Consider the following 14,296-nt stretch of genomic DNA (forward strand, 5'->3'; position numbering starts at 1 on the left):
ATGTGCCGTGTGGATAAACATAAAACTGTTGGAAATGTGCTTTTAGTGTTAATTTTCCTGAAATAATCATTTTAGTCTTGAGATAATATTTATATATGTGGTAAAACGGTTTTTGGGTGAGTTTCTGCGCTCACCAATAACTAAGCTTGAATACAAGTACTTATAGCTCGTTAACATTCATAAAAAAAAATTAAAACGGACCTGTTCAATTGGACATAAACATACCATAAAAGGGTGTTTCATTCATCCTTATTGTATTTTACGAATGTCAACATTGTCTTTATTTTCTTCCTCAGCGTGGCACAGCTCTGCTGCTGGAGCACCTGGCAGGCAGCTTGGTGAGCACCATCTCCGTGAGCACCCACCTGGACATCGCCCCCCAGCACCACCTCTTCATGAAAGGCCGCAACGGCAGCAACATCAAGCACATCGCCCAAAGGACGGGCGCCCAGATCCACTTCCCCGACCCCAACGCCCCCCAGAAGAAGTCTACCGTCTACATCCAGGGCACCATTGAGTCAGTGTGCCTCGCCCGTCAGTACCTCATGGTGCGTATCTCGCCACGCTTACCGGCAATGACGTCACATCGCCGCCGTTTGTTATTGCGGTCGCGCGCCGGCACGGCGAATCTACTCCGAGCGTATATTTGTGCGGTCACCGTAATGGATGTCACAGTCGGACTCGCATCAGCTTGGTATGCGAGGGATGCGCGGGCTTCGGCACGTCAACCACCGTGACCTTTTGGGGTTTGGAAAGAACCTTTGCTTTTGGCAGCAACGACCATTAAGCTGCCACATAGCTGCTAGTTAGATGCATTATCTCGACTGCCGCTAATGATGATGGTTTGCTCGGATTTCAGACTGCAATTCCCAGTTCATCTTTGGTTTGGTTTCGGAAGGGCTTTTAGGTTCTTTATTTTTGCGTCCTTGTACCAGACTAAAGTATTTGGTTTATTTTTGCCAATTTCCAGAAAGAGGGTGCTGAAAGGCCACATTTTAGTCTCATAATTTTTAGATGCATTTGTTAGATATTTAAAAATTTTAGTAATAAAATATTAAACTTTAAAAGGGGAAATAATGCACATAAATGAATACAATACAAAAACCATTAATAAGAAAATTATTTGTTTTTGCTTCCATGTTGCAAATGAGAATCTCTTCTCCAACGCCTTCCCTGGATTAATTAAGGTGGAATTTAAAATAATACTAATAATAACAACATATATTACACGGCTGGTGCAGACGACCCAACATAGGACCGATATTCTCCAGAGCTTCCCTCTCTTTGTTTCTCTAGCCTCCACGTGGAGAACGGTTAACAGATACCAGAGCACTTGCGGTGACTGAACACGGCTTTCTCGTCCTTTGGAAAACTGGAAGAGCAGCAAGAAAAACAGCATCGCGTGTGGCTTGTAGGCCAAGGGAACCCAAAACAAAAAGCCTACGAGTAAGACAGAAATGCCCAAAATAAAATGTCAAGTGGACGTCCGGAATGGGGAGTCCTGCCTGTCAGAGCGTACATTGTGATTTGGCCCCTCGCTCGCACTGTTGATTACAGTTCCGACCCGAAGGTCGTCAGCAGCGCCGCTACTCTGCTGCTAATTACACCTACTCACAATGGGAACGCCGGCCATGCGGCGCTTGGCCCCCAAAATATACGCATCTGTGGTTTTGTGGCGGTGATAATGTGAAGCATATTGCGCTTGGCCCAATTTCCCCAAACTCAAGATGCAAAAAAGGTCCACCAGGGAGTCAGAGTATTTACTGGATTAGTTGGACCTCGTGATCATAGTAGCGAGGATTATAACCCCAAATATAATGTGGACAACAAACTTCCCTCTCTCATCCATCCATCCATCCATCCATCCATCCATCCATCCATCCATCCATCCATCCATTCATCATCTCTCTAACTCTCATCTAGCTAGCTGTTGAATTAACTCACTATCTAGCTCCAATTCTGACCTATAAAAAAAAATATTAAATATTATGATTTATTGTTTTGCTCCATGTGCTTCTCAGGGCTGCCTGCCACTGGTGCTGATGTTTGACATAAAAGAGGACGTGGAGGTGGAGCCTCAGTGTATCACGGCCCTAATGGAGCAACTGGATGTCTTCATCAGTATCAAACCCAAGCCCAAACAGCCCAGCAAGGTATGACAATAACAATCGCCCGTTTGTGCGCGTTCTAAAGGAAAAAAATAAAACAACATTCCATTTTGAGAAAAGCACCTCACGGCCTCCAAGGAGAGTGAGGGCGGTGTCGCTATGTCCGATTGTATTAAACAAACATATTGACAGGTCACATTTCACTATGCGAGCGACTTAAAACGGAAAAACCAGGAAGGGAAATCAAAGGGAATGCTGCCATGTTCACTCAGCGTCTGCCCCGGTGGGGAACCACAAACTCAACCAGCCGGCTCAAGATTTGTGTCTATTGAAAAAAAGACTTGCAACTATTAGCATGAGATGAACTGTAAGATCCGCATAGGTTGCCCTAAGTTAAATCTAAAATATAGTTGAGGTGTCAAGTTAGGTAGCTTAGGTAGTTAGGTAGCTTTGGTAGTTAGGTGTGTCCAGTTAGTTAGGTACCGTTACAAATTCAATGTGGTGCCACGGTTACTTTGAAACAGTATATTTGTCCTTTACAGATTACTTGGTTTAGAAAGTAACACCATCATGTGGGCAGAGTGCTTCCAGCACTTCCTCTCCTCACGACCCTCCTAAGAACCCTTCACTTAAATATGTTAACGAGGTGACAGAAGTCGGCCCATCCACTCTCAGCTCTTTGGCAGAGTCGTAAAAGAAAGACTTGGAGTCTGTTTCTAGAAAAAGGGCAAAATGCAAACATTATGTTTTTTGTTTCTTTTTGTTGGCATTCACGATTGTGTGCCATCCAAGCAGAGCTAAGCTTGCGGCTTGCCTGGAAAAAACCCGATGAGCCGTCTGACCTGATTATTTCTCTACAAGTCATATTGGATTAATTTTCCCAATATTTGTGTTTAGTGGGAGTGCCTGGTTTGAAATTCTGTATTTATGACGATATTTGCGTAATTATTAACAGCAAGGAGAATACATATTTCAACTCGACACCACTTTATGTAAGATGAAACATCTTCTAATGAACAGAAAAACAAAATGAAAGACGTTTTCTGGTATCTGATTTGCTCATAACATGGAATGTGTGGCGGGGGCTGTGAAGTCAAAGCAAGTTTGCTTCACATCTGATCCACATTGCACATTTGGCAGCAGTTGGCCCATTGAACATATTCCGTCTACACTTCCCGTACGTTTCTGTCATAACTCGTCAGATCAGCTCGTCATTAGTCGCGTTTTGCTATGATCTTTGTACATTTACAGAAATTCTGGCCCTCGATGAAACCTGGCTTCTTTACATCATCTATTGTTGTAGTTCCCTCTCCCTCATTTATGTCCTCTAATGCTTTTTGCGGTATATTTTCCAATCCTATCATCATCATCCTAAGCAGCTTTTGACGGTCACAGGACGGTCAAGCTTTGCAAAACTGTTCAAATAGAAGGCAGCAATTTGCGGCATCGTTATTGCACGTGTGATAAACGTCCCCACATGTTGCTCTCCATACTGTAACTTTTTATTGTTGACTTTAATGGCTCCTAATGTGACGTCAAAGTTCGTAACAATATCTGTTTAATATTTCCAGCGTGCATCCAAGCGAGTGTAAAGTGCTGAAAAAAAAGTCATCCGTCAAATGTTCCTCCCACACCGACGCTGTTTGTCATTCTAATCTCTTCTTAATTCCCTTCTTCCTTCCTTTCCATCTTGTTTGTCTCTCCCCCTCATCCTCCCTTTCACTCCCTATCTCCCAGTCCAACATTCCCAAACCCTCGCTCAGCCCCTCCCATGCTCCACACACACACACACACACACACACACACACACACACACACACACAGACACACACACACACACACACAAATATTTAATAATTTCTTTTGCTCTCAATTGTATTGCGCAACCTTCATCTCGCTCTCTCTTTCAGTCTGTCATTGTGAAGAGCGTGGAGAGGAACGCCGTCAACATGTACGAAGCTCGAAAGTTCCTGCTGGGCCTGGAGAGCAACGGTGTGTCTTGCTCCTCGCCGTCGGTGGCTGTCAACCCGGCCCCTAACGGGCCCTCGCCGTCCCTCATCTGCCCCGTTGGCCTGGATATTTTGGCCTCAGCTGGTCTGGGGCTCAGCAACCTGGGTAATAACAAGAAAACACTCATTAAAAATAATGAACAATACCACTCCAGTTGACATGTCACGATGTAAATAGAAAGTCAGTTAAAAAAAACACACAAACTGTGGCTCATATTAGTGGAGTACTGATGAGCAGAGAGGAGCTGGGATGATTCAATGAACAGTATTATGATGTCTTAAATGTCTAGAAAAACTGAATTTTAAAGTTGCCTTTTGTCATAAATTGTTAATTCTCAGTTTTTTGCTGATTTAGAGTTATCCACGGCTACATTCGTAAAAACGAATAGGAACTTCCAAATGGACAGCGTGTTCCCTGTTTAAACTCAATGAACGTACATTTTATGACCTCTCGCTTCCTGCCAAATGGAAAGGAGGGAAAAGTAGATTTAATGTAAATAATCAGTGGCCATAAAATAATAATAGCATTCCGTATTCCTTTGCTGTTCAATTGGTCGGGAGTTGGTGGACAGGCCCACATCCTGGCCGTTAGTAATTGCTACATGCTTCTCTTGCTCAGATTACATAGCAGACTGCCAGGCAAGTCCCGTGCCTTCCTCCCAGAGCCAAAGTAGCCCCTTGTTAAAGCCGCAGACCCGCTTCTTTGTGTTTTCGTACACGGCCTTTGGGGCAAAGCACTCAGCGGCATATTGTCTCAATAACAAGCTTTCATTGGCGGTGCCCACCTTGCAGAGATGCGAGAAATTCCTTCTCACGCTTGCCTGCCGCCTTGATGGAACGTGCGTGTTCAACAGTAGGAAAAGCAAGATTATTTTCTCTGAGGCCTTGACAAAACGTGTGTTTAGTTCAATTCTGCTTTGTGCAGCCCGTCGCCGATTTGTCGGTTTTGTGCACAGGCTTCCTGAGCGCAACGGCGTCCCACTCGCTGGCCAACTCACTGGCCAACTCGGCCGCCCCCAACGCCGTCCTCAACACCTTAAACTCCTCCATGAGCCCCCTGCAAACCCCCAGCACGCCTACGCCCTCGCTGTGGCCCAGCTCGCTCACCACTGCCCAAGGTAAGGAGAAGATGGAAAATAAAGCTTCAATTTTGCTTCATGAACTGCTTGTATTTTTTTTTACTCCACTAGATGGCACTACCGCTTTATAAAAATAAGTTTCAGAAATTTTAAGTAAGAGGCTGCCATCTAGCAGGCTCAATAAACACAAAAACTGCTTCACGAATCATCTTGAAGCTTCATAGTTTTTCTTTTTGAATATCAAATTGGAGGACATTTCAGTTGTCATTTCATTCAAAGGATTTTTATTTCCTTTCACCCGTTTTGTTGGTTTTGGTGAACTTGGCTCAGTTGAGACCTAGAAGAAAAATAGTGTAAATCCTGACGTTGCCTTCCGCTCCCAGCCTTCTCGTCCCAGTTGATGCTGCATCCGGCCACCCACGCCACGCTGAGCAGCATCCTACTGTCGGGCGTGCAAGGCTACACACAGAACACGCCCTCTCCTCCGCCGGGCCTGGCGCCCATTGACAAGCAGCCCAACGGTGTCCCCGACTGTGCCAAGGCAGCCTGCGCTCTCAACGGCCACGTTAAGGTCCCCCCTCGTTCTCCACCCCATCTTCTTTTTAAACGCCGTCACTGACTATATCGCCCGGCCGTCGTCTGCGCAGCATCCGGCTTCAGTCTACGGGAGGATAGCCACCGCGTCGCTTGCCGAAACGGTTTTGAGTCCGGCGCCATGCGACTCCATCCAGGAGGCCGGCGGACACAATCCATCGGAGCCTCTGTCCAGCAAGTCCAGCACCGATGAAGGTACTCACCAAATGCAAAAGACAGTCCCGATGGTGGTTAAGGGAAGTGCAAATGTCAGAGCCAGGCCAAATTGAGCTGTCTTATACTTTGTAAAATAATTATTCACTTACACATTATTGATGAGAAACATTGACACTAAACCACCTGTCAGAAGTGACTCCACTTTATTCGTGTCCTCGTGAAGAATACGTACTTGACAAGAACTTAATTCCATGGTAAACATTATTATCAGAAGTGACTACATTTTGTGTCCTTGTGAAGAATACGTACTTGACAAGAACTTAATTCCCGGTGCAGTTGTTCACCTCACAGTGGCCGTTGATTCCACGCAAAAGGACCGAGTTGAACTTGTACCCTCCTGTCAGTTTTTCCCTTCAAATGGTTCTCTCTCACGCCTCTCCTCTTTCTGCCGTGTTTACCGCGGCTGTCCTCCCCGATGTGCCGCGTCACGGGCCGCTTTGCTCTCCTTTCCTTCCGTCCCTCCTCGCTTCCATCCTTCCATCACCTCCTCCCGCGTCTGGCCGTCTATTTGGACTGGCTCCGTCCGCTTTTTCTTTGTGCAGGGTGGGCCGCTCCGACGCAATTCCCCCTAGAGCTCCATTAGATCGCCTGACATCGCATTATTGTTTTTGGGCCGTGTGCAACTTGAATGCGTGTGGCGTCACATGTGAACTCGGGCGCCTGAAAGCCCCTTTACAGCTGCTGTTTTTCACTTTTAGCGCCGTCTTTTTTTCTGTTTTCAAGGCTCGGACACCTTTGTGGAGGTGGGGATGCCGAGGAGCCCCTCGCATTCGGCCAGCGGCAGCGAGCTAAAGCAGATGCTGGCCTCGTGCAAGACGTCGTCGGGAAAACGGCAAGCGGTGGAACTGCTACAGGGCACCAAAAATTCTCACCTACAGTACGTCGCCAAATTTAGGGGCCTTTCTCTTGAAGCCTTTGCCAGATTTCACCTGAGCTTTGTTAGGTGAACAAACGAGATGCGACATCGATTTATACTTTCCTGCGCAGTTCCGATTGTCTGCTGTCGGATGCCGAGTCCAGTTCGTCCGACAGTCCGGTTGCCGACAAGAGGGCTCCAGGCAGCGAGAGGGCGGCGGAGAGGGCGGCGCAGCAGAACGAGCGGGAGCGCATCCGTTTGGCTCCGCAGACCTCATTTGCTAACATGCAGGTACGCGCAAACGTGGACAGACGAACGGACCAAACAAACACAAATCGTCTGATACTGTTTTTGTTTCCAGGCATTTGACTATGAACAGAAAAAGCTGCTGGCAACCAAAGGTGAGCTCACATCTGTCAAGTCTCCTGAAATGAAATGATAAAGATGCCTGCGATTGTATTAGCTAAATGGACCAAATTCTAAGGCGCAATATTGATGAGTGCGTGTCTTTTCATACGTGTAAACAGAAATGTGGTCACCTCACTTGTTCACACAGCTATGTTGAAGAAACCTGTGGTGACGGAAGTGCGGACCCCAACTAACACCTGGAGTGGTCTCGGTTTCTCCAAGTCCATGCCGGCCGAAACGATCAAGGAACTGAGGAGAGCCAATCACGTGCCCTACAAGCCCAGCATGAGCACCACCTTTGAGGTTAGAAGCCCCTCCCCCTTTTTTGGCCCTAATGTCTGTCCAGCTCCAATATTGACTCTTGATTTGGGTCAACTTCCTCCCTCAGGGTTCCCCGCTGTCTCTGTCCCGCGCCGGCAGCCGTGAGGGCATGGCTAACGGCAGTGACTCGGACAACTGGCGAGAGAGGAACGGAGCGTCCAACGGGCTGCAGGCCCACGCCGACTTCCCTACCGCTGTCAGCAGCCCCAAGAGGAAGCAGAACAAATCGGGTCAGCGCGATGTTTATACTGCACAGGCTGATTATGATTATTGCCGATAAAGTTAGGAAGGGGACGGTCGGCACACAAAATCAAAATGTCTTCTCTCTCTTGAGCTCAAGTTGCCCTCGGGCGGCAGCTGCTCTCCATTCCGCATCATTACCCTTGGTGGCCGAGCCCAACTGTTGCCATGGCAATTGGCCTTCATCACGTTTTGGGGTGCAGCCTGATTTTTTTTTTTTTTTTTTTTTTGTAAATGCCAAATATTAGCAAAGCTTTTCCCAGAGGGTTTCTCCTGTCTCGCAATTCCATTTGAATTGACAGTCCAAATATCATTGCATTGTGTATCCTATTTGTTTTTGTTTTTCTTTTGCCGGACAGCGGCTGAGCATTACCTGAGCAGCAGCAACTACATGGACTGCATCTCGTCAGTGACGGGCAGCAACGGCTGCAGCCTCAATTCCTCCCTCAAAGGTTCGGACCTGCCCGAGCTCTTCAGCAAGCTGGGCCTGGGGAAGTACACGGATGTCTTTCAGCAGCAGGAGGTAAGCAAAGCAACCAGACATATTTTCCAGCAAGTCAACATTGCCAAAGCGTGAACACAAAACGCTCTTGATGTTTCTACCAGATCGACCTCCAGACATTCCTGACTCTGACTGACCAGGACCTGAAGGAGTTGGGCATCACCACCTTTGGCGCCCGCAGGAAAATGCTGCTGGCCATCTCAGGTATTGCAAGACTGACTAATTCTGGTGGAAAGCTGCACCTCAACACTTTGACATGACTTTGACCTTCCCAAAATATTAGCAAATAAGCGCGGCAGAAACAAGTCAGTCGGTTGACGAGTTCATCTTTGTCCCAATGTCGTTTCAGAACTGAACAAGAACCGGCGCAAGCTATTCGAGCCCCCTATCCGCTCATCCTTCCTGGAAGGGGGTGCCAGCGGTCGCCTCTCCCGTCAGTTCCACGCTGAGATGGCCAGCGTCAGCGGCCGGTGGTAGACCCTCCCCTCCCGTCCCATTTTTTCTAATCTTCTTTTTTTTTTTTCGTCCGCCTCCCTCTTTCGGGCTCAGACTGTTGACAGCGGTATCTTGTAAAAGCATTCAGTTGGAAGCCATAGTTTGCCAACCGACACATGGGGGGAGAGGGGGCATTCCTGAGGTCCAGCGTTTACTCCCATTGAGTCGATGTGAAGCATTTGCGTGTTTCCAAGGCGACCCGAGTATTTCAAGGGAACAGGCAGAAGGATTCGTACAATCATTTTTACCCCACTGACGCCGCTGCAGCTCTGTCGGTGACATGCACTTTAATTTTACGAGACTTTTGCCTGTGAACTCCTTCATTGCTCAGATCTAAAGAAGAAGAAGAATTACTATGCATTGGACTTAAAAAGCACAGATGCCTTTTCTTTTCTTTTTTATGCCAAGCCAAATGTGTCAGCACTTAGCCGGCCGGTCCCGTTAGGGGTGGGAGGGCATGGCCAGACAAAGTGCAAAAGTAGGTCAGGGCCCCAAAGTGGACCGCTCGGTGGCGTGTACCAAAAAAGGGAAGTGTTTAGATTGGGAAAGTCCCTCCCAAGTGCCTCTTGATGTTGTGCAGCTGTTGCGACATCTCGCCATCCTTTGCGTCCATGTACTCTGTAGACCAAATTTTGTACTCTTTTATGTTTTTGTTTTTAACGACCATGTTAGGGGAATGGGGCGGGATGTATAATGTTAATCAGTTTACATGTCTATTTTGTTTTTATACATTATGGATGACCTAATATGATGATTATGTGCTATTCTTATTGTCATTTTATGTTTCTCAGTCTGCGGAGCGCTTCGATGGCCGCATCTGGTTGTTTATAACACAGGCTTTTTTTTTTCCCTCCCCGCCGTCTGTTATCTGTCAGCGTCGGCCTCACGCCGGCCTCGGAATCCCACAATGCACTCCTCTGCCTTCGTCGCGGAGCAAGAACCTCACTACAGAACATTTTGTAGCCTCAAGTGCCAGTTTTTTGGGGTTTTTTTGGGTTGAAGAAGGGACATTTTGCTCTGACTGCATCTCACAGGGAACATGAAAACTCATTTGAAGGAACGCAAAGAAACGCTCGAATGTCCCCCAGTCATATTTTGGGGTTGTCTCGATGCCCTTGAAAAGAATGAAGTTCTCACTTCATTCTTTTCTTATTATTATGATTAGACGTCATAATTCTCAAGATTTGAAGGCTGGAGTTGAAACCAAAGTGCAATTATGTGTCGTCATGTTAATATTTGACAGTATTACAAGTTGTTTTTTTGTACATGTGTAACAAAGTGCCTTTGGAAGTTGAGCGCCTGCATCTAAAGCGTGACGGGAAAAACCAGCAGAAAACAAATCAGTGCCTTGCTTTGGTTTTATTTTTCCTTCAATTCAATTTTATCAACCACTTGGGAGTATTTAAGCCATGTGGTTGTTAGCAACACTACAGTGCGGTGAATCATTTTCTGAGTTTGCCGAATCAAGGTCATTTTATGTTGGTTTTTTTTATATGGAAGTCTTGAAAAATAGCAACGAGAAGATGGAGCTTTATCCCGAGGCACTACACGCAAAGTGTTTACTTCTCGTCTTAACCAGTGAATGTTGTTGAAAAAAAGAAGCGCTTTATCGAAGCTCTGAGCTTTTGATGTTTTTCGGCGAATCGTGAAGGACTTGTCCTGTCCAAGAAAAAAAAAAAAGTTTACTTGCAACTCCTCACAATAAGTCGCACAGCCTTCAGTGGGATGCCAAAATAAAGGGTTTTTATTGGAAACCATTTTTGTAGTCCAGTTCCGCGGTACATTTAAAAAACAATTGTCAAACCACTAAAAGAATTTGCTAACATTTGTTTGACTGAACAATTATTTTTTGTGTTAGGAAAAGCTACAGTTCTGCACCAAAGGATTTGTGCGTTGTGGCCAAAAAGCTTTTGTTATTCCAGTTGTCTTATTATTGTTTATTTTGATAGTCAGGCATAAAAAAAATGTTCAAACATTGATATTCTGAAGGCAATAAATGTATGCAAAATGTCTCTCTTTTCTTGTGGTTTGTCTGGGAATGATTCCATCTGCTGCACGGTTGTCTTCCAAATGTTCCAGCAAGGCTCCAAGTGGAGAATCACGACTGTCTGTCGCTATCGAAAAACGTTTTTGTTCCCTCGTTACCTTTCTGTTTCCAGAACGTTCTTGGGTGCTTGATATGCAAAATGATTTTGCTGTATTTTGAGATGGAATGAAGCCAGCAAAAACACTTTTCCTGCTGTTATGTGACAGCGTGTGCACATTTTCTTACAATTGTGAGCGCTAATTCTCATTTTAATCTGCCTCTTATGCTGCTCGCGTGACTTCTGATTCGTATGCAAGAGATCCATTTTGTCCCTAATGAGGAAGAATGCTATAAAAAAAAATGGATGGAGGGATTCTGTTTGAAAACAGATGATTGGGTCTTGTCTAAATGCCAATGACTCCATGTCAAGCCTCAAGGGGGCAGTATTGTTTAAAAAGCTTTAAATTTCCATTAAGCTTCTTTGAAATGCTGTTTTTTTTCATTCATTTTAAATAATAATGGGGAAATGAAGCTTCAAGATGATTCATGAACCAGTTGTGTATATATTGAGCCCACTAGATGGCAGCCTCTGTTCAACGTAGGACATTGATTTGACATTTCTTAAACCCCTTTTTTTTAAAGCAGCGGTGCCATCTAGAGGAGACAAAAAGTACAACTGATGAAGCAAATTTGAAGCTTCATTTTCCCATCAGTATTTTTGTATTAATGTTATGTTCTGGATATTTTTATACTCATTTCCATATGACGTGATGCAAGCATGTTGGAGCAAACTCCTCCACCGAAGCGTCTGCTCATCAACAGCATGTGACTCACTTGCACTTTTTTCTCTCTGTCACCATTTTCTTTCTTTCCAGCACACAAGCTTTCCCGCCTTTATATTTGTTGTGTAACACCACCGCACTGCCGACTGTGTAAATACAGCTTTTGCCGGGTTAATATGTAGGCTGCAGTGGGAAAACATTCATTACAGTGCCAGTGGAACACAACCGAGGATTGGAGAGATTTTGAAGCTTCCTTGTGGGAGACAAATAAATGCAATAAGACACGACATAGCCACTGACGATGACTAAGCATTGAAAAGGTCAAAGAAGGTCAAATAAATTTCACCTGTAAAGTGCAGTCTGGCTGAATATGAAATGATCTCCCTTGTGGCTTTCCCTCTCAAACCATCTCAAATGATGTCTTGTCATGTCACATTTCCCCGCAAAAAAACCTAATTTCTACCGTCACATTTGTTGAGAAAAGCTGCCAGTCAAGCAAATGTGAGACAATGCTCCTCATCACAATTATGTGCAGAGATGTGAGGGCAGACAGCTCCTGAGAATTGCAGCATCAAAGCGACTTGAATGACTAAGCGGCCATCAACATGTCGGCAAGCTTCCCACTTGATGCCCGGCCATATTGTTTCCACGCGGCAACAGATTGCCGCTGCAGGAAATGTGTGAACAAGATGATGCTGCGTAATTTGCTTGGGCAATATGTTGCTCGATGCTTGTCTTCCCTCATTCGTGTACATTTGCTTCTTTAAATACAAATGTACATTTTAGATTGACGAGCAAAAATTTCTTTCAATGGTTGACGCAATTGTTTTGCATACCTCTAGGGGGAGCCCGCGTGCCACTTGCGGTACTTGTGCCACACTTGGACAAGCCTTGCTTGGGACTTTGTGTATGTGGCGCATGGCCATGGCAAACAAATTCCCGTGACTCCGGCCATGACTTGAAAATGGATCTGAATCTTCATCCAGTTTACCTTCATGTTATTGGCAATACGACCTTGTTTTCCATTGATTCTTCCAATTGGGGTTTTTCCCCCTAAAACACATAACATGCACTCTCCAACTAAAGAAGACGAAGACATAACAGGATGGTAGCTAATGAAGTGTTTCTCGCCACTACTTTGAAATGTTGTTCCATATTCAAGCTCATCCCACAGGATGACGACGACTCCATTGCTCTTCCTCTTGCATCCTCACACGGCACCTCCCCTGCATCATCCTCCATCTGGCCTCTGAGCTCACAGTGGATGTGAGCCAATCTTGGCTATTTGTTTTGTGAGTATAGATATATGTGTATATATTTTTGATGGATTATTTTTTCCTGATGGTGTGTGATTGTTGGGGTTGCATGGGATGCTGTCAGTGGCTATTAGCACCCCCACCCCCCCTGCTCTCCAGAACTGATCTTAACACATAATGACTGTGGCTGGAGGGAATGAGCTTGGCTGATGGATGAATGGAGGAAAGCTCCAGAACCCGCCCGCCTCCTCCTCCTCCTGCAAAAAACATAGCGAGGCGATACAAGGCGTACATCACAATGAGCTTTGTTTTGTTTTTATTCTGTGTTTTTCTTTTAGGTCTTTTGATGATGTAACGCTTGTTGGATATGAAGTTAAAAATTCCTTGCAATGGCTGCTCCGGTGCTAATCTGCGACTATCGGGGTGGCTGAGCTCTTTTTGCGATGAAGGCATTTAAACGCAACAGGGGGCAGCTGCTAAAGTCTTGCTCACAAGCCGGCTTCTATTGAATCATATGAGCGGATCACGCTTCTCTTTTCATGTTTGTTGTGTTTGTTGCAGCTTTAGCAGGAGTGTCAATGACCTTTGGGAATGAATGTCGCAAGACTCACTTGGGTTGGATGTTAAAAATGTGAACTGAGGCTTCGGTGGTGTCATCCGGATCCCTTGCTGCTACTGAAGGCAGCGTGATGATGAGCTTAGTGTGGAGTTAGATCCCGCTGGCCTCCGTAAGCCTCGCGCGCTAATCCCGCGATGCGCGTGGAAACGCAGCTTGTTTTTGCCGCAATCAAGCCGAGTCCACATGTAGGTCAGGGGCCGCGCTTTTGTAACCACTTCAAAGTGGTGCTCGCCACGGCCGCCGGTGGGCAGCTTTTACGTTGCATTGTGGGAGGTGGCGGCCATTTTAAGCTACCTGAGGACAGACACACTTGAAGCAAAGAAGCACAATTTAGTCCATTTACGTGCAGCATAACAGCGAAATGCCGCTTCACCATGCTTGCTCCACTAATTGACCCGAGTGTGCAGACCTCAAAGCCCTCTAATCAGTATTAGAACCCAGAAGTGATTTAAAGCAGCTCTTTGTCAGACAATCACTGCAGTGTGTTGAAGTGTGCAAACCTTATTTGGATCCTAGTAATTGAAAATGTAATGATTTGGAGAAGTACACAAATAGAAAAGTGTTGTAATTAATCGACCGAGAGTGTCTTTAAATCTTTACCCTACCATTTAAAAGTGTTCTGTCGGTGTTTTAATCATGTGGTGCGTTTACAAATTCTGCCAGCCACTGTCATCTCTTCTCGCGGTGCTTTGTGTTATAGAGAGCAAGACCAAAACAAACCCAAAGTGACAGTGACTGCTTTGGGAGCTTCGCTCATGAAACTCAAATGTGGTCAAATGGTGTTA

General features: G+C 45.7%; 1 protein-coding gene across 1 annotated transcript in view; it reads left to right on the forward strand.

Annotated features, from left to right (window-relative positions):
• The window catches only part of LOC147050378 (protein bicaudal C homolog 1-A-like), a 32,892-nt gene extending 22,069 nt beyond the window's left edge, over positions 1 to 10,823 (forward strand). Inside the window, exons 8-21 of the mRNA XM_085922497.1 lie at positions 297 to 548; positions 2,022 to 2,153; positions 4,019 to 4,223; positions 5,074 to 5,235; positions 5,580 to 5,767; positions 5,844 to 5,985; positions 6,730 to 6,883; positions 6,994 to 7,153; positions 7,224 to 7,263; positions 7,419 to 7,573; positions 7,659 to 7,821; positions 8,191 to 8,354; positions 8,438 to 8,537; positions 8,683 to 10,823. Of these exons, the coding sequence (XP_085778623.1) occupies positions 297 to 548; positions 2,022 to 2,153; positions 4,019 to 4,223; positions 5,074 to 5,235; positions 5,580 to 5,767; positions 5,844 to 5,985; positions 6,730 to 6,883; positions 6,994 to 7,153; positions 7,224 to 7,263; positions 7,419 to 7,573; positions 7,659 to 7,821; positions 8,191 to 8,354; positions 8,438 to 8,537; positions 8,683 to 8,810 (2,145 nt within the window). The 3' untranslated portion in view covers positions 8,811 to 10,823. The remainder of the gene's footprint in view (positions 1 to 296; positions 549 to 2,021; positions 2,154 to 4,018; positions 4,224 to 5,073; positions 5,236 to 5,579; positions 5,768 to 5,843; positions 5,986 to 6,729; positions 6,884 to 6,993; positions 7,154 to 7,223; positions 7,264 to 7,418; positions 7,574 to 7,658; positions 7,822 to 8,190; positions 8,355 to 8,437; positions 8,538 to 8,682) is intronic.
• The last annotated feature ends 3,473 nt before the right edge of the window (positions 10,824 to 14,296 follow it).

Source organism: Syngnathus leptorhynchus, chromosome 10, assembly GCF_054491065.1.
Source record: "Syngnathus leptorhynchus isolate UIUO chromosome 10, UIUO_Slep, whole genome shotgun sequence".
NCBI lineage: Eukaryota > Metazoa > Chordata > Actinopteri > Syngnathiformes > Syngnathidae > Syngnathus > Syngnathus leptorhynchus.